The following is a 19,979-nucleotide window of genomic DNA, read 5'->3' on the forward strand; positions in this document are numbered from 1 at the left end:
ACAAATCTTGCTATTGTGCTATGGTTGGTTTTCTCTAGTACTTTGCAAGCAAGAAGATGAGGTTTGCTGGGTTCGTCTAGATGTAGCTTAACAACTACGAAATTTGCTATACATCGGCCACATAAATTGGTTTTCTCATCCTTAATTATCCTTAATTTCTAACATATATGCAGAAATATGCTCTTACGTTTAGAATATGCAATAACGACCAAAAGCCCTCAAAATATGCCTTTGCATATGCGCATATGCATTTTAAAAAAATCCGGGCCCTAGTTATGAGGTAGGCCATGCCGTGTGAACACACCTGGCTCCGACAGCAGCCCAAAGAATTTTATGCTGCTGGTTTTCATGGGCTTGTGAAACAATGGGACAAGTGCCTCAAGGTACAGGGAGATTATGTTGAGAAATGAAAGCATTTTTCAAATCAGTACTCTTATTTGTTTAAGTTCTATATCCATTTGTAACTTATTAACTTACCCTCGTATTTTCATTAATTTGTCCAGTTTTTCTTACATTGAATGACCAGATTTATATTGTAAAAGAAGACCTTTGTGAGCATTAGGAGCGTTATTGTTGGAATAATCTGTCATACCATTTCATTTTTATGATAAAATATTGTATATTAAGCTAAGTAAAATTTAGCATACATTTGGCTGATGCCATGTTCTTCATGTACAGATAGGTGATTTGTATGCTTATTGTACACACAATGCTGACTGGAAGCTTTATTTCATTATTTTTTCCAAAGGAACATAGTATCTTGCTTGATTTATGGAAATGATTCACTTTGATCAGTTGCACTATACTATATGGATTAAATGAAGTTTTTAAAACAAATCCTATTTCATTCAGAATGAATGTCGAAGAAGTACGGTGGGAGGATGTGGACTGTAATAATCTGGCTCAGGATATGGACCACATGGGGGTTCTCGTGAACACTAATGGACCATCAGATTCCATAATAGGCAGAGAGTGTCTTGACTGGCTGGGTTTCTTAAGAAGGACTTAATTCCATGTAGTTAAAATGCTTTTCTTTTCAGTGTCATATATTTAATTTTTTATTCATAACTTAAGCAATTATAACATGTAATTTAACATATTGGAATAAGAGTAGCAAGAATAAATCACTAACCACACACGCGCACACATATCTGTATCAATTCTGACTTCAGTACAGAACAAATTTAATTTTCATAATTTATTCAGTGCATAATTCTTAACACTTTGCGGACTGGCGATTTAAATATTTAAATCACCCCGGGGACCTGCATTTTTATACCTAATACCCTAAATTGTGCACTGTTCTCTTTAAAAATTAATATAAAATCTCCGAATTAATTTTATGAACTATAATTTTTTGAGAACACTTACCAATGCTCCTAGAAGTGCTTGAAAGTGTGATATTCCTGGAAACATTCCCCTTTTTGAAGTGGCATTATACACTTTCAAATGTAGACAGTCATAGTCCTTTTTTGTGAACTGCGCAAACACGGCATTGCCTAGAAGGATGCTTCCCCTTGGAATGTTCACTCTTCACAATTTTCACGAGGGTATGTTTCTGCATATCACCTGAAAGTTGCCCAGGGGTGTCCACATGAGGCCTGGGGGNTTGATGGGCTAGGTCACACTAAGTCTTCGTGTGACCCTGGTTCTGCCGCCACCATCTGCACTGTAGCCCTGGCCTTTGCCACATTCATCAGAAATGCTTTGTATTTCAATTTAGAATCAGGGTTTAGATTTTTGTAAACCAAAAATGAATTGAAAATGGCACAATTTATAAGCCACAAGGCAACTTTCACTTTTATTATCTGTGGCCACAATTCTTTGTTGATCCCTGTCACTTCCACTGTCTGAGTCACTAATCACTACTCCTCTACAAGGCACGTCAGATAGCTCCATAAACAAGTCCAGAGCTCGCTTGCCTTCAACCCCTTTTGTCCTTGATACATATTCCCCTCTACTAATTTCTGCCTGGTACATAAACAGCTGGAAGGGGCAAAGTTTATTTTCTTTTGGAGTAGGGACCCTAGCAAGCCAGGTCAAGTTACTGAATACCTAGCATACATTCCGAAGATTTATTACGCAGTATTCATTGCAGTTGCGTGGCGCCAGAGCAAGGTATAGTGTGTTTCAACATAACGTGTCCTAAAGTCATAATAATATGCCACTGGTCCGCAACGTTTAAAAGCGAAAAACCTTTTAAAGGGCGTGCGGTCCGCAAAGTGTTAAGAGAGCACATGATTTCATGACTTTTTTGTGAAACATTAATAATGACGCTATTTTTTTAACTTAGCAATACGAGCCTGAATGTATCCAAGACAAAGGCATCTACATCATTCAGTGCAAGCACATCAAAGACTCCAAGCAAATGCAGTGTCACAGGGGAATCTGTTAGAACAAAGAAAACGCCTGGAAAAACACCTAAGAAATCACCAAGTAAGTATATATGTTCTTAATTTCACATGATTTCTTATGACTAGAAGCTTGTTTTCTGAATCTAAATTAACTGTAGCTATGGTAAACTTTCTTTTTTCTGTGCATTGCTGAGATTGGGAGGGCTCAGTCCTCGGCTTCCAACAGTGGTCTACCGAGCAGTGCTACATCACATTTCTAATGTAACACAATCAAAGTCAATCATGTATCAGAAAGTATGTATAATATCTCGGTACCGGATTTCAACGCAGATGCATATTTCTTTCTTGCAACCAAAAAGCATGCTCATTTGAATATATGTATGAATTACTTAATTTCTTAAATTTTAGACATGGTTTGATGGCGCATAAAAATGCATATTTTGCCATGAAGAAGCATAATATTTTCAAAGATCTCCATTTATGCTGCATATTTTCTTTTTAAAATGTGTATCATATATATTCATTATTTTATGCTCAAATTTTCAATCGTGTGTATACAATTTTTTTTTCCAATATAAGCATATACTGCATATTTGACTAACAACATTTCATCATACAAATAGAAGGTTGAGTCTGGATTCATGTTTTCGATGCAATACCCAGGATGGGACCTCCCGATCCCTCTACTCATAAATTGCCTCATCCGCATACCATCAAAATGACTGCGAAGCCAGTTTTTGTGTTCTGTTTCTTTCATACCACAAATTATGACTCCTGTATGATTCATTACTGAAAAATGAAAGCAAGCCTCAAACATGAAACTGTAACATTTCATTTAGTCACTATTAGAGTCAATTTTACCAACCACACAACATATTTTTATTATTATTACACTACATGTTTCGACCTCAAGAGGTCATCCTCACAACATGGACTGTAACAGATTCACAACTTCAGAAGACTCAGTAGAACAGCAAGGCCTCCAAAAGTGAAAAAGTGCAATATATAATATAATTGAACTTTAATTCATGAACATTTAATCAATAATATAATTAAACTAGTTAAAGTGAACTTGACGCAGTGATGAACGTAAGTAGGAAGTGACTGAATACAAATGAAAGTGAAAGCATAACTAGTGATCTGAATTGAAATTCGATTCACAAACTTTAAATTTTTAAATTTAAATTTTAACTTTTGACATTTAGAACAATTTTAACTTGTGTTTTATGAGTGTGTTTTATGAGAGAGCTTGATATATTATTGAGCATGAGCCTGAATTAGATTCAGGATCGAATAAGTGAGAAGACGAATGTGATTGCATGTAATTATACAGCTGTGTTCGTACACCTGAGGATGACCTCTTGAGGTCGAACGTGTAGTGTAATAATAATAAAAATATGTTGTGTGGTCGGTAAAATTGATTCTAATAGCGATTAAATACACAACAGGATGCAAGAAACAATTAAAATTTCCTTTATTGCTGTATAATTCTGGACATTCTTCACTTGTTGCCATTTTTTCTATTTAAACAGGCTCCTGTTCCACCTCAGCAGCACTATCAAAGACTCCAAATGGTGGTGATCGATTCATTCCTGATAGAAGTTCAACAAATTTTGAACTTGGGCATTATTTGGTAATGTTACATTGGCATGCATAAAACATACAATTTGAAGTGTCTGAGGATATTATATCTGGTTAAAAAGAGATATTTTGGGAATGTATTTTAGTGCTTCATTTTTGTATGTGTGCTAAATTACTGAACCAGTTGTATTCTGCTGATTTTTCTATAGTTTTTAGGCAGTTTTCTTGGAGCAATGCATACAGCATTAAAGATCTTACTGAAAGGTCAGTTGTTCGTCCATGCCCTAATGTCAGGGACTCTTGATGAATAGATGTGTATTACATTTATTTGCACTGAACATTCATTTCTTTTCCTATCCTATGAAAGTCAACATTGCAACAAACAATTTTTCAGAAAATTGTTTATGTGATAACTTGTAATATGTACCATCTACTTTTTAACAAGTGCCCATTTTTGGCTTAATATTGCAGTCTTGTATGTGAGGTAACATACCTTTGTTCATTTATCTGGAATCCACGATATATGGAAGTTGTGACTTCAAGTAATGTTTATTCAGATGTTGTCTACCTAACAACAGGTTGAATAACTGATAAGGACTGTTTTTTTTCAAATGCTTCTTGTAAATCCATTTGCCATACAAGAAGCATACATAATCAGTTTTTGCATCTGTATTTCTTACACAAAGGTGAGAGCTAACTCACTTTAGAGAAATCGTTCCTGACTTAGCTCCAACAGGCTGACAGCTGCTTCTGCTCTGATATGGTAGGGGAGCTCTCCAGTCAGTGAACAGTGTGTGACTTACCAGAGATATTGAAAGAATTTATGCATATTCATATGATGTAATCAAAATTTAAAAGTTTGTGGCAATGGTATATTAATACAATGATTGATTTCTTGAGCATTATCCATCCTAATTTTTATTTAATGTGATGTTTCAAAGACTCTGTCTCCTTCCTCAAGTAAAAAGTCTATCTGCAAAGACGGACTAGCTCTATCGACTGGGTCCAACAGAGTAGAATAGGCTTTTTACCTGAGGAATTGAATAAATAATTTTCCTGGGGAGTAAAGTGCGGCCGGCGCATAAGGCTGACAACCTTACAGCCGTCTTTTGAGCCGGTTGTCTAGATAATGTGGGACCCTCAATGTCTCACAACGCGATGGGCCTTCATGGCCTGTTACAAGGATAGCTTTACTTACTTTTTTTATGTGTGCCACCAGATTTCATCTTTGACTATAACATGAAAAGGTTTATGTCTCAAAATGTTGCTCCCTGTTCATTACTTGCAATACAGAGTTCAGGCCTGAAGCCTTCCTGACAGTTTCATAGACATATTGCATGCGTTTGTTCAGTTGCCACAAAGCTAACTTTCTCTCTCTAGTATTACATTAATTGTCAGGGTCTTAAATATGAGGTCTGTAGGCATGAGGGCAAGACAAGATTTTGTATTTTCTCAGTTACTTATCTCCTTGTCCATGATAGGACAGATGGGGTAGAATGTATACATATCTAATTTTCAAAGTACAGGGTGTCACATGAATGATCCTCCAGTTTCTTTAACTGCGAAACAAGTTTGATTCAGATGAAGTTTGAATTTTGCAAGTGAATGTAATACTTTGTAAAATTTCATTAGGATACTGATGGCTGACAAAGGGAGTCTAACCATAGCACACACTCCCATGCATACCACAATGTAGACTCTTGATACAATACAGTTGTCTTCATGCTCATTTGGTACATGGTTGGGCCCTTTCTGAGGAAGACTATCCATAGGCTTCACTGTTTCAACAACGCAGCTCAGTTTTGGAGTGAAAGCATCCACACACCATAAATTGGTGTACGGCCCAGAACACAGATGCAGTTTAACATGCACTGTAACAAATCCTGGGAAAATCAACAAGGGAGGTTGTGTCAGAATACCCAGACATTCCATCCAGCAAATTGTGTGGTTAGATTTGCATATGTTCTCATACAAAATACACAATGATGAACAGCAGAGACTGGACTTCACTCCATATACTGAGCATGAAGGAACCATACTGCAAATGTCTGGTTTTCGGATGAGGCATATTTCAATATGGATGGAGTATTGAACAAACACAATGTGCATTTCTGGGCTACAGAAAATCCATGCATGTTCATCAGGCAGGTCCATTGTACAGACAAGATCATAATGTAGGCTGTCATATCAAGTGATGGACAAATCAGTCTTTTTTGACAAAACTATGAACACTGATCTGTGCCAGAGCATGTTGTATAACAGTTTTATGTTTCAACACATAACTGATAAGTACACAGTACTTTGTACAGAAGGCGGCTACCTGATACAGAACGAACATTATCTTTGACTTGCTCCTGACACCTTTGATTCACTGTAGTTTCTGGTTGGTATCCTGATTGTCATCCCTGACATTAATAACTGCTACTCCTTTCTTTGGAGATTCATAACGGCAAAACTTTTAAAAGAAGACTTACTGATGAAGCTCAAGATCATTGTCATCCAACTGTGCTGGGAGATTGCAGAGGACACATGATGAGGCATGGTTATAGACATAAACCTTTGTCTTTCAGAAGTTGTATGGCAAAATGACAACCATTTATAACTTATGAACTAAACATAAATCTCTGTGGTGCTTATGTACAGAAGCAGATTTGTATCAGTATGTTATGATTATATGACCATATTATATAATAATTTGTAGAGGATGATTTCCTGTGGCATCCTTTATTATTTGATATGAAGGGCGCTCCATATATATAATGCCTCCTATTTTTTGTGTTAACCTGTAACGTCTGAGCTGGATGTTGGTGGTGTTGTAGTAAAGGTTGAACCTGCCTGCCAATGTCCTGTTAGTTTCGTTATCGTGTGACAGATAGCGACCGCAGAGCAGTCTACCAAAATGGCGTCTGACGTAGAATTGCGTACGAAACAGATGTGTTATTGAATTTCTCACTGCCAAACAAATTGCACCCATTGACACCCATCAACGCTTGCTAAAGGTGCACAGAGATGATACAATGGATATCAGCACAGTGAGGAGGTGGATAGTGCATTTCAACAGTGGCAAAAGTGAAGTGCATGACAAACCATGCCTGGGTGTCCCTGCTCAGCTGCCACTCCTCACAGTGAACAGTGCCTCGATCAGCTCATCTGTACAGATCGGCGGCTAACGACCAGGGAACTATGTGCACGGCTTAATATCAGCTGTAATGCATTGGAAATGATCTTGGGGAAGCTGGATTATCACAAAGTTTGTTCCAGGTGGGTCCCGTGGATGCTTACACGGGACCACAAAACACTGAATGGAAGTCTGTCAGGACCTGTTGCACCAGTTTGAGGCCAAAGGTGACAAGTTTCTGGACAGCATTGTCACTGGAGATGAGATGTGGTGTCACCACTACGAGCCGGAATCCAAAAGACAGTCCATGGAGTGGCGACATCCGGATTCCCCAAGAAAACAGAAGTTCAAGACAGCCATCGGGAAGGAAAGAGATGTGCATGGTCTTTTGGGGTAGGCAGTGTGTGATTTTGTTGAATTTCCTGGAGCCTGGTGAGACTGTCAATTCTGAACACTACAAGACGATGCTGACTAAGCTGAAAGCCCGTATTTCCCGAGTCAGGCCAGAGAAGCAGACAACCTTTCGCTTGCAACACGATAACACTAGACCCCATACCAATTTGGCAACCACCATGCACATTGCAAAGTTTGGCTGGGCTGTCCCACCCCAACCACCTTACAGCCCCAATTTAGCACCTTCAGACTTCCATCTCTTTGGGCCTATGAAAGATGGACTATGTGGGCAACATTTTCCAGACCACGATGCTCTCATATGGGCTCTTGTTCATCGCTGGCAGAAGTGCATAATGAATGGTGGTGATCAGGTGGAAAAATAAGTGTAGGTAGCTGAAATCTTTCTCTATTTAACTGTGGTATTATGCTTTCTGTATCTGTTGTAGTTTTCATAAAAAAATAGGAGACATTATATACAGAACGCTCCTCATAGCTCTAATTGAATTATTTTTGCCAGCAAATGAGAAGCCATTGAATATTTATCTACACAAGTTAGTTACTGTTATCCTTGGTATACCAGTTTGTCAGAATAATGGGAAAATGAGGTTTGGGGTACAAAATTAGCTCTGCTTAACCTGTAAAGTTTAAATATGATAGCTTACATTGTAATATAATTTAAATAGACCGTATAGAGGGAGATCGAGAAGTCGCACACATCACATTAAGCAATTATATTTTGCTGGTTTAATGCACAAACTACAAGACATACAGCACTTACTATTAATGTTTATAACCTTACATCTTGGAAATGCAAAATCAAATCATGTTTTTAAACATATGCTCAAAATGGCTTCCCTGTTCAGCAATGCATGTGCGAGCTCTTTTTACCATGTTTGAGGCTGCTTTGTGGAGCACCTGTAAAGTGATGCTGTTAATTGCCATCATAATGTTCCTCTTGAGGTCATCCAGTGTATGCAGATTGTTTTTACAGACAATTCTTTTGATGTGCCCCCAAAGGGAAAAATCTGCAGGTGACAAATTGGGCGAACACGGGGGCTACAATCCTTTTGAAATGAGACGGTCACTGAAAAACTCACACAATAACTGCATGGTTTTATTAGATGTGTCACATGTGGCACCGTCTTGCTACAACTAACACTCACGTTCATCAACTTCAAGAAGCGCAATAAACTGTGTAATGATGTCTTGGTACACTTGACTGTTCACTGTTGTTTCAAAGAAAATTGGGCCCACTATTCAACAATGTGACACAGCACACCACACTCAAAATTTCTGACAGTGCAAGGGCTTTTCATGTAACACACGTGGATTTTCAGATGACCAAATCCTATTGTTTTGACTGTTCACATAGCCGCTAATGTGAAACCCCGCTTCGTCAGTGAAGAAAACCCGATCAATTTCATGGTTGCCAACAAATGTCCGAAACCATCTACAGTATACTAAGCGTTTTTCTTTATCCAGGTCCTTCAGTTCCTGCACTCAGCGAACATGATATGCATGAAGGTGTAACTTCTACATCGCTTTCTGAGCACTTCCGTACAAAATCCCTGATTGCGCTGACAGTCTCCTCAGGCTTTTTGAAGGGGAATGCTGCAACATTTTCTCCATGTCAGCCAGTTTAGCCTCAGTCAAAATGGCCGGTCTCCCGGATCTCTTCCTATCTGAAACTGATCCACATTCCTGAATTCGGTTGATTATTCTCGTTATAGTCAAATTGTCAGGAACTGCAGAATCTGGATATTCCCAATGAAACTCATGTGCGACACGTGCATAAGAATGACTGGCAAAATAATGTTCCACAATGAAAACTCGTTCTTGGGAAAGCAACATGTCTGTCACGCAATAAACAAAGTTATACTGCAGGCATCATATATCCAATACACGACAGATGTCGTTTCTACTCATTAGTACTCCTACAGTACCATCTAGTGGTAGGAGATATAATTATATTAACTGCAGTACAATTTATAACAACTTTTAGTTTGATGTGCGCGACTTTTTGATCTCCCTGTGTATATATATATATATATGTGTGTGTGTGTGTGTGTGTGTGTGTGTGTCATTAATGTGATTGCTTATCAGGTAAACCAAGAACAGCCACCAGATGATGAATTAAAAAGCCCTACACAGAAAGAAATTGAGCGCATCATGTCAGAGAATCTTCATGGAGGAGATATTAAAAACATGAGAATTCTCTCCTATAGGAACAAAGCACCAGGAGCACCTGATGTAAGTTTATTGTTTTATTGACATACAGATCAATAGGAACACCTTATTACAGTGATTGTCAATAATTTTTTGATATACATATTACAGTAATTGGTCATAATATGAGAGACTGGTACAGACAGTAAGAACGCAAAGCATGCCTGGGGATTATAGAGTAGTTAGCCTACTTTCCTTATTTTGAAAACTAAAAGGAGACTTATGAGATCACCTCACTGTCTATGTGTACCCCACTAATGCCTGTAAGTTGGAATAGTGGAGCCAGAAGAATGAGCCATTGGTAGGTAACAGCTCGGTAAACATGTTCCTGCAGTAATGAATACAATGCAATAACAGAAGAACTATTGGACACAGTGTTTTCTGTGCAGCCCATGTTGTATGTAATACTCTGTATGTGGTGAAAGGAAAGTAGGCGATTACTTCTTCCTGAAACTTCTTGTTCAAGAAGTAACAGTGTTATAAATAACCTGTAATTAAAGTGATTTTATTCTCAGTTTCCACTGATTTGAATATTAAATGTTTATCTAATTTCCATAATGAATTTGACAAACTTTTGAAACAGTTTTGATGTCAAGTTCTGGTTGGTATATTTTTGTTTCATGCTACTTTACTATAAACTGTTTTACTGTATATATCCAATTGCAGGGATTTTTGAATCCTTTGAAAGTTGTGTACAGCCACTCCAAGGCACCAGCATCAGTGAAGCGTATTTCTCGGTATATTCCCCAAACCCCTGACAGAATTCTTGATGCACCTGACATTATGGATGACTACTGTAAGTTAGTATCTATATTTTGTAATTTATAATGAACCGTGCAATATTTTAATAAAACACTTATCAAGTTTTGCCAACAGATATTTGTAGTACACAGCAAATTATGAAGAAAAATGTACTTAGCATTGTGGTTAGAATTATTGCTATCTCATTGTATACCAGTCATATTGTTGTTTGAGTATTTTGGGGTTGTTTACTTCCAAATTTTTTGACCAAAGTTATTTTCAATTTTCTCCTTTAGTGTAGTTGCCAGTCAACTGTGTGGTCACCACACAGTATCATGGTAGTAAATAGTAAATAGTATGTGATGTAACATCCCTTCGTGGGCCGCACCATAGCTCAAGTGGTTACTCGCTGGCTTCCCACTGCGGAGGCCCAGTTTGATCCCGGGTCTGGTCAAGTGGGATTTGTGGTGGACAAAGTGGCGCTGGGGCAGGTTTTCTCCAAGTACTTCCATTTCCCCTGCCAATCTTCATTCCACCAATTGCTCCACAATCACCCTCACCTATCATCTTGGGCTGGTTCAATAGGCCAGAAGTGGCCACAGTATAAGGGACTTAGTCCCACCCCACTAGCAATAAAAAAAATGGATAGTGTGTATGATGTAACATCCCTTCATTTTTAGAACATAAATTTAATACATGAGTACAATTTAGTGTCTGTTGTTTGCAGTTACAGCATTTCTTTAAGCCATTAATATTGTGTCATAATGTTTTAAGGGGTCTTCGTGCTTGTTGAAAATTATCTGGAGGTCAGGGTATAATATTGTCTTGCCCTCACATGTTAGTTAAGATGTTATATTTATTATAGAAGATTGAAGCATTTGTTGGTGTGTCAATAATCCTGCAGAATGCCTGAAACATTCTCCTCACATGTCAGTCTCTACCCATTAAATAACTTGAGAACTGCTATAAGAATAAATATGAATCTGTTATTGGGAAATGTTTATATACAGAATTTTAAACCATTCCAATTTCAATTAAAATGAACAAAAATAATGAACATTTGCATGCATTCCTACATGGAATTTCTGCGCATATCTCAAATGTGACTTGCAAAATTTATCGGAATAAAATGTGGTTTGAAAAGAAGTAGAGCAAACATATATTTCACGTCTAATACACTCTTTCTGTAAATCTTGCTGTTTTTTTAATTAAAAATGACTCAATATGCTACGCATACATATCTTAAATTTTATATTCAACATTTGCTGGTGGTTTTCCAAGCAAACACGAATATTGTTAGTCAATAGTGGTGTGCTGAACACAGAGATTACCAAAGCTCTTTTTTCTCAAAAATAATTAAAAATTAATCTTCCTCCCACCTGAATTTATAGTTTTACCTTGTAAATATTCAATTAAAATATAATTGTGTTGCTGAGAAAGTTTTTGGGTATTTATAGTTCACATGATATCAGCCCTGATATGTCTGTTGTGTCTGAAGTGGAAAAGTGCACTTAAAATACATTTATCAGTGTTTTGTTTGAAATTTTCAGTTGTACACTATTTATAAAATAGTGTTCATGAATTGAAGATCTAGAGGCAGTAACACAGCAAATATGTCAGAACTGTTATACTATATGTACATTTTTTAACTTCATTCATTACTTTTTATGTTAGATGCCAGGAGAAGAATGGGCAGGCTTTCTAGTATACATACTCATCAAATATTTTAATGTTATATGGGCCAATGAGCAACCAAGCCTATACATCTGTATAAAACAAAAAGTATTTTGATTCACCCTAGGGATATATTTTCACATGTGTGCAATTATTAGTTTGTTCTTTATAATTTACTGCTGTCGCTCTAAAATTTTTGTCATAATTTATGTTTTTTTTTTATTTCTAGAAACAAAGATGAATGGTCCTTTTTTTTCCAGATCTTAACTTAATTGACTGGAGTCCTAACAATATTCTGGCAGTGGCTCTTGGTGCCAATATGTACCTTTGGAATGCTGGCACTGGTAAAATCCAACAGTTGCTTACTCTGGAAGGAAGTGATTATGTGTGTTCTGTGAGTTGGATACAGGAAGGCAGCTCTCTGGCAGTGGGAACAAGTATGGGAGTCGTACAGGTTTGTTATGTGACTAGACTGCTGACTGTTCTCCCCATCCCTGAGTCCAGGAAACTATGACCAAAATCCTATTATTGAAAATCACTTACATCCAAGACATTTCATAGTCTCAGCTTTCCCCCAGTTTTAGAAATGCTCCTGATGTGGAGTGAAAGTGTTGTACAGTTTTGAATCAACCACGTGAACCTTGTAGTATAATGAATTTAAAATATAGGAAAATAACAGTATTTTTCGCTTACTATCTGTAATGAAAAAATTGTGGGCTCGTGAGATTACCATGTGTTTCTGTGTTTCCTTGCAACTTTTGACCCAGTTGACTAATTTTTACAAGGACTTCAGGAGCCACCCCAACCTTTTAATTTCCTGCAATCAATGGTAACAAGATGGCAGACATAAAATGAAGTGGGAATGTCCCTAGATCCATATAATATAGGATAGTGACATTTTGTATGGTAATAGATTATCAAAGAATGTAGAACATTTGAAGGGTTATTTTATGTGCCTGTGTGTGCGTGTATGCATGCTCATGTGTGTGTTTACAACAACATGGTGATCATGTCAAATTTTCCTTTAGATTTTAGTTTGACAGTGATGACTAATGGACTTTTGGAGCTAGAAATATTAGATTTTGTGTTAAATGAAGACAGATTACAAATTATGTATTGTCGCATGTTTGCTAGGCAGTGTGACAAGAAATTGTGTGGGTTCTCAGATTTGAATGAATATTTATTGGACAGTCACTTTTATACTCACACTTAAATTATTCTCAACTTATAACATCGTCAGATGTTTCCTCTTCCCTGTTACAACAGTCTTGCACAACTATTCTTGGTGAAGTGTTTTCTGCTCTGCTTGGAGCTCAACTGTTCTTGATCCCTTGTCGGATACAAACTCACTTCTGCTAAAGTTTGATACAAAATCTGTTGGTCTCTTGCGATATAGGAATGTTATAACATACGCTCGGACTGAGTAGGAAAAACCTTGTCGAAGGTTAATTTCGCCTGCTGCTATGCAAATGCTGCTTCAAACAATTCGTTGCTGCAGGAATATGTGTCTGCCTCCAACAGTTTGTTTCTAATGGTGATTCCAAATATTCAGGCACTAGGCGGCACACCACAGTATTAAATGCTGTTTATATAGGTCAGCAGTTATAAACATGACAATGGTGTGAAACTTCATAGTTATATTACATGAATTTCATGTAGACAGATTCTGTACTTAAGCAATAATTTTGTTCCCAAAACTAAATAATATTAATGATGTTGGTGATTGTGATGAGGGATGACGACGATAACTTCAGTGATTTGTTAACATATTTATAGTTGCAAACAATAGGACTTTGAAGAAAGCAGTCTTCTGGGATGTGGTGCCGTGTAGATATTGTGTTAACTGACACACGGTGCCACATCCCAGAAGACTGCTTTCTTCATATTGTCACATGTTGGGTATGTCACGTGACAAATAACTTCACGTGGGTCTCGGATTCAGCGAATCTTTATTATGCTTCACTTATACACTCACGCGCTTTACAATTATTGTCACTTGCAGTATCACAATTACTGCTTCCACTATATCTCGGCCAATACTAGACTGCTTTTGGCGGCGGCCTTCTGAAGACTGTCTTCTTGCTGTCTTCTGTCTGTATTGTATGGAGACTAGGTTCCAACTATCTTCAGCAGCGACTATCCCAAGACTAACTTGTCTCTTGTCGAAGCTTGGCTTTTATAACCTCGGCAGTGGCTATGCAGTGAACCTTCCATTGTCATGCAATGCCTCGAACAATTCGTTACCTTTCGTCTCCTAGAAAACGCGTTTATTTGCCCCAGGCAATGGCCCACTGTTATCGCGTTGTCGCTGTGGGGACTCTCCGTGTATTCGTCGTAACCGCGGAGACTCATCTCTACGCAACGGCTCACTGTTAGAATTACAATACCACTATTGTTACTTCTTATACAATGGTCTGTTCTAGCGTTTCCATGGTAGTAACTCTTCTCGATTCCAAACATGTGATGATTTTCACCGCCGTGAAAACCTCAAATCTTACAATAGGACTTTGACTTATAATCACTTATACATGATCTCAACATGGTAACATATAAGTGACATTGTGTAGTACTATATGAACTTACAGTACTGAGCAGCAGGAGTATGCTTTATGCTTCCTGCCTGTCACTCCTCGTTCACTCTGGGTCTGCCTACTTCAGACTAATATAAAAGTCAATCATCAATTTCTAGAGCTGAGAAAACACATATGTAAATTGAGTGGCATTATATAGTCTGAGTTTCTGACATAGTCATTAAATACATACATACATACATACATACTTTAGAGAAAGAAATTGAAGCTTCAGATCCAAAAGTTTTCTTAAAAAGTGGAGAATATTCTGCAGTAATTCTCTTTCATGGTCGCTTGACAATAAACCTTTGAATAGTGAAGTTATAAAGCTCCTTAAGGAAGAAACTTTGGCTGAAAACAAACAATTTAAGGAAGCGGAGCCCAGGGATGAAGGAAATATTTGCTCTTATCTTCTGTCAGTAGTTCATGTGGATATTCTTCAAAGTGCTCTTCTTTCTCAGCTATGAATATGAGCAATATTATTATAGCAAAAAAATAGTTCTTCAGTTTTATGAAATCAGTAGTTGGGGGACATGCAGTAGCATAGTTGGTTGAGGCACTATACTACAAGCCAGAAGGTCTCATGTTAAATTCCCAATAAGGATTTTTTCAATTTACTTAATCCTTCTGTGCTGCCCTCTGGCCCTGGTGTCAACTCAGTCTCTAACAGAAATGAGTACCAGGAATCTTGAGGGGTAAAGAGTGGCTGGCGCATAAGGGTGACATCCTTACCACCATCTGTAAGACAGTTGTCTAAAGCAGGCATGTCCAACATGTTGATTGCGATTCACCGGTCAATCACAGGACGATTTTTGGTCGATCTCATAGGCCTATAAGGAAATTATACGTGAAAAGCATGTAAATTCACTTGTAATATAAAATAAGAAAGAGATCATAGCTACTCTTCAAGATCTTTAATTATCAAGAAACACAATTGTGCGGCAAATAGAAATGATGTGTGGAAACATAACTGAACAGTTGCTGAAAGATGTTTCCAATTGTGTTGCTTTCTCCCTCCAACTGGAAGAATCTGCAGACATCAGAGACACAGCCCAGTTACTAGTTGCTTTTACAACAAACATCATGTGTCGTTTATTGTTACCAATATTTTTGCTTAAAGCGAGGTACGACGATAGGAGGGGGTGGTACATCACTGGCAGTTTTGACACTAAAAAGTCGATCACAACCTGTTTGAAGTTGGACATGCCTGTCTAAAGAAATTGTGGGAGCCTAGACATCTCACAATCCTATGGGTCTTCCCGGCCTGAGCTTTACCTTTTACCTTTACCAGTAGTAATATGCAAGCCACCGCTGTTTCTGCCCTCACCACTACTGCTGCCGCTGACACCACCACCAAACAACAAGATTAATAATACAGAAGTTGCACATATTTAGTGCCTCATAAATCCCTTTCTCTGCTGCCCTTTTCATGAAATTGCCATATTAGTATCTATTATATTGAAATGTTTACTAACATTTATAATCCATATTGTTTTGTACTGTTAGTGTACTTGGGGTCATTAACAAAATTCTCTCTTTTTCAAAGTTGTGGGACTGCAGCAGTCTGAGACAAATACGTGCCATGGGAGGTCACTCAGCACGTGTTAGTTCCCTTTCGTGGAACTCCTACATTTTGAGCAGTGGTTCTCGTAGTGGTCAGATCATTCATCATGATGTTCGGCAAAGAGATCACTGTGTGGCTGAGTTGTCTTGTCATACACAAGAGGTGAGAGAATATTCACCACAATACACACTGATGATTATAACCTGATTGAATGTGATGCTGTCAAGTTTGAGAGATAAGTACCAGTACTTTTGAGGCACCTGCTGCCTCCATCTTCTGAGTAGAAAAGTCTTTCCACACCCACCGTGAGAACCTCAAATCTTGTACAGTATTTAATAATCGGTTTTCTAGCTAATCATAATTTAAAATCTTTAATTTAGTATCAATTGGTTTTACAGTCTTTAACATTTACCTGCAATTGTTACCATTAATATTTAAAACATTATGTGCATGTCATTATTTGTTCCATGTATTATACACCGTCAACAATTTTTCGGGTGTAGGCAGCTGTGGTTGCAGACATTAGTGGTGCCCAGCAGAAGAGATGGCCTCAACTCATAGGTTCATGTAAACCAGGCAATATAACACAAACAAGTTCACACTCTTCACTTATGGAACTTCATAAGTAAAAATACATTTTGTAGAAATGTGTATACACAGTTATATTGTCTCATCATATGAAATCACAGATTCACATCTGCAATGCCTCATCAGTTATAATTATAAAATACAAATTCACATCTATATTCTTTCATCATCTATCATTATGAACTCAAAAAGATAATTAAAATTTAATGCAATATCGTATTATTTCGGATATTTTATAATTTGCATAACAATTGCTTTTTGAAAGTATTGTGGCATAGAGACCCATTGCTGGGCAGGGACCTTGAAGCAAACAATCGGATGGCAGCTGTTGCTATGCAACAGCACAATAAACATGCCTCTACAGCAATAGAGTTACTGCTCAGTAAACACTTTGCTGTGGCAACAGTTACCCGGGCAAGAGGAGAAATGGGGCAACCAGTTCAGTTGAGCCCTTCAAGGGAGGCTGAGAAGAGATGATGCTGTAGTTGAGTTGACAGTTCTGCCCAGGCAGCTGCAAAGATATGATGTGAGCAGGGGGAGCTGTAGAATCTCAACTGTTAGAAGTCTTTCTCTTTCATCTCTGATTTTAGATTTAGATGGACATGTAATTTCCCACATTTGTGTGTAATTTCTGTTAAAGCTTGTATTTTGTTTAGTTATGTATAATTTTTATTCTTTTCAGGTTTGTGGACTGAAATGGTCCCCAGATGGCAGATACCTAGCTAGTGGTGGCAATGACAATATGCTGTACATTTGGTCTGCTGTTGCAGGACAAGCCTATTCAGAACCCCAACCTTTACACGCCCTCAGGTAATTCCAAATGTGTTGATAAATGCAGCTTCCTACTTCTGAGACAGAGATATAGGTTTATGCTCCCTGCAGGTTAATTTAATTAAAATTATAGTCCATAAGATACCTGTCTCTTGCTGAATATGAATTGGATTTGCACATGATTTTAGCATTGTGTCCTTAGCTATACATCCTTTGTCCCTCCCTTTCTGTATTTCTTTATATTAAGTTTCTGCTCCTCATAAAATCTATTTCTGAACAAAGAAACTGTCCAACTTGCACAGACTATTACTGCGCTGCAGTAGATTGTTTCATCAATGAGAGCTTAATAGAAAACATTCATATGTACAATATGATTTAGCTGAGTACTGATGATTTTGGGAAACGTGGTCGCGTATTTGGTTGAAGCACTATGCTACAAGCTGAAAGGTCACGGGTTTGACTCCAAATGAGTTGGATTTTTTAAATTTACCTAATCCTTCCAGCCGCACTATGGCCCTGGGGTTCACTCAGCCTCTAACAGAAATGAGTACCAGGAATCTTCTGAGGGGGGGTAAAGGGTGGCCAGAGTGTAATGCTGACAACCTTACCGCCATCTGTGAGCCAGTTGTCTAGAAAATGTGGGAACCTCAACTTCTCACAACCCTTTTGCCTGTTTGAGTCCTGTTAAGGATTGCCAGTATATTTTATGGTTATTGTCCAGTCCCTGACAGCCTTCTTGGCACTTCCTGCTGAAATGCCACAAGCTGGTTCAAGTCCTGTGAGCAGACATTCAGATCCCAATTTTGCCAGTTCATCAGCAGTTTCATTACGAACCATATGCTCATAACCCAGCACCCATATCAGTTGAACCCTGTTATGTTTGGGACTGATAGCAGTCCCAGACCAGTTTTGAGTTGATCCAGTAGAGCACTTACTCAAAGCTGGAAAAATAATTTAAATACCTGCATTATGAAATGTGAAACACAGTATGAGAATGGTGACATTCCATTGCAATATAGGGATGTTTCCTTCCCTATCATATATTACAGTTTCCAGTGTTTGGCTTGCAGTTCACATCAAGCAGCTGTGAAGGCATTGGCATGGTGCCCATGGCAGCCTAACATTTTGGCAAGTGGTGGTGGCACAGCTGACAGGTGTATTCGCTTTTGGAACTGCAATACCGGTTCTTGTTTTAATGTCATTGACACCAAATCCCAGGTAAGTCCTGTCTACTGCATTTTTAACTCTAAGACTGCCATGACTGTAAGATGTTTATCTGCCACAACTGCCATGGTTGGTGCAGTGTTAAAATATTATAGGAAGTTAATCTTATCATGATATAAAGATAGGAAACAGATGTTTTCTGTGGGTGCACACCGTAGCATAGTGGTTAAGGCACTATGCTACAAGTCGGAAGGTCGCGGGTTCAAATACCAATGAGGTTATTGGATTTTTCAATTGACCTAGTCCTTCCGGCCGCACTATAGCCCTGGGGTTCACTCAGCCTCTAACAGAAATGAGTACCAGGAATTAAGGCGTGTAAGGCTGACAACCTTACTGCCATCTTTGAGTCGATTGTCTACATAGTGTGGGACCCTCAACGTCTCACAACCCTATGGGCCTTCATGGCCTGTTGCAGGGATAGCTTTATCCTTGGTTTCTGTATTCCAAAAAATGTGACAATAGAACCGTTAAGAACTAAGATGACAATATATCTGTGGCCACACATTTTTTTCATCTTCTTAGTTCCTAATTTCTATCTCTTTTTAAATCCCTCTGTGATTTGTATAAGCCACCTTAGCCTAGGCTATCCAGAGAAATTGTGCAGTGTCACTTTCGTTACTTTCTCCTTGAATCTATTGTCAGTTTTTACACTAAAGGATTCTTTACAGGTGTGTGCACTTCAGTGGTCAACTACATACAAGGAGTTCATCTCAGGGCATGGTTATGCAAATAATCAACTAGTTATCTGGAAATACCCATCAATGACAAAGGTAAATTATAATAATTTTAATTGGAAAGAAAGTTTAATTCAGAAGTAATTGTAAAGTAAACTAGCTGCTCCTGTATATCTTGCATAGAGAGATATCTCCAACTGGCCTTTCAGCATTAAACCCACTTTTTTGTCAGATATAAATTTGATACCACTGACTGAGCTACAAAGTTGTGGCTGAATTATATAGCTAATTCTCATAGCTCTGTAATATATATATTTGGATAAAAATTAATTACAGAAAAATTCAAGGGACAAATAATCAACTATGATTCTACCAGTATCGGAAGTTTGAAAAAGATGTACTATGTGTGTATATGTATATATATATATATATATATATATATATATATACAGAGTGTCCCAGGAGGAATGTGCCAAACTTCGGGAGGGTGTTCCTTGTGTT

General features: G+C 37.9%; 1 protein-coding gene across 1 annotated transcript in view; it reads left to right on the forward strand.

Moving 5' to 3' along the window:
• Positions 1-2,293: 2,293 nt before the first annotated feature.
• LOC111870774 (cell division cycle protein 20 homolog) overlaps positions 2,294-19,979 on the forward strand; it is a gene marked incomplete at its 5' end in the record, with an annotated part of 19,678 nt that continues 1,992 nt past the window's right edge. Inside the window, 9 exons of the mRNA XM_023863300.2 lie at positions 2,294-2,436; positions 3,887-3,987; positions 9,550-9,696; positions 10,339-10,468; positions 12,348-12,541; positions 16,204-16,383; positions 17,492-17,619; positions 18,651-18,798; positions 19,473-19,574. Coding sequence (XP_023719068.1) covers positions 2,294-2,436; positions 3,887-3,987; positions 9,550-9,696; positions 10,339-10,468; positions 12,348-12,541; positions 16,204-16,383; positions 17,492-17,619; positions 18,651-18,798; positions 19,473-19,574 — 1,273 coding nt within the window. The remainder of the gene's footprint in view (positions 2,437-3,886; positions 3,988-9,549; positions 9,697-10,338; positions 10,469-12,347; positions 12,542-16,203; positions 16,384-17,491; positions 17,620-18,650; positions 18,799-19,472; positions 19,575-19,979) is intronic.

This window comes from Cryptotermes secundus, unplaced genomic scaffold (genome assembly GCF_002891405.2).
Source record: "Cryptotermes secundus unplaced genomic scaffold, Csec_1.0 scaffold1823, whole genome shotgun sequence".
In the NCBI taxonomy this organism is placed as follows: Eukaryota; Metazoa; Arthropoda; class Insecta; order Blattodea; family Kalotermitidae; genus Cryptotermes; species Cryptotermes secundus.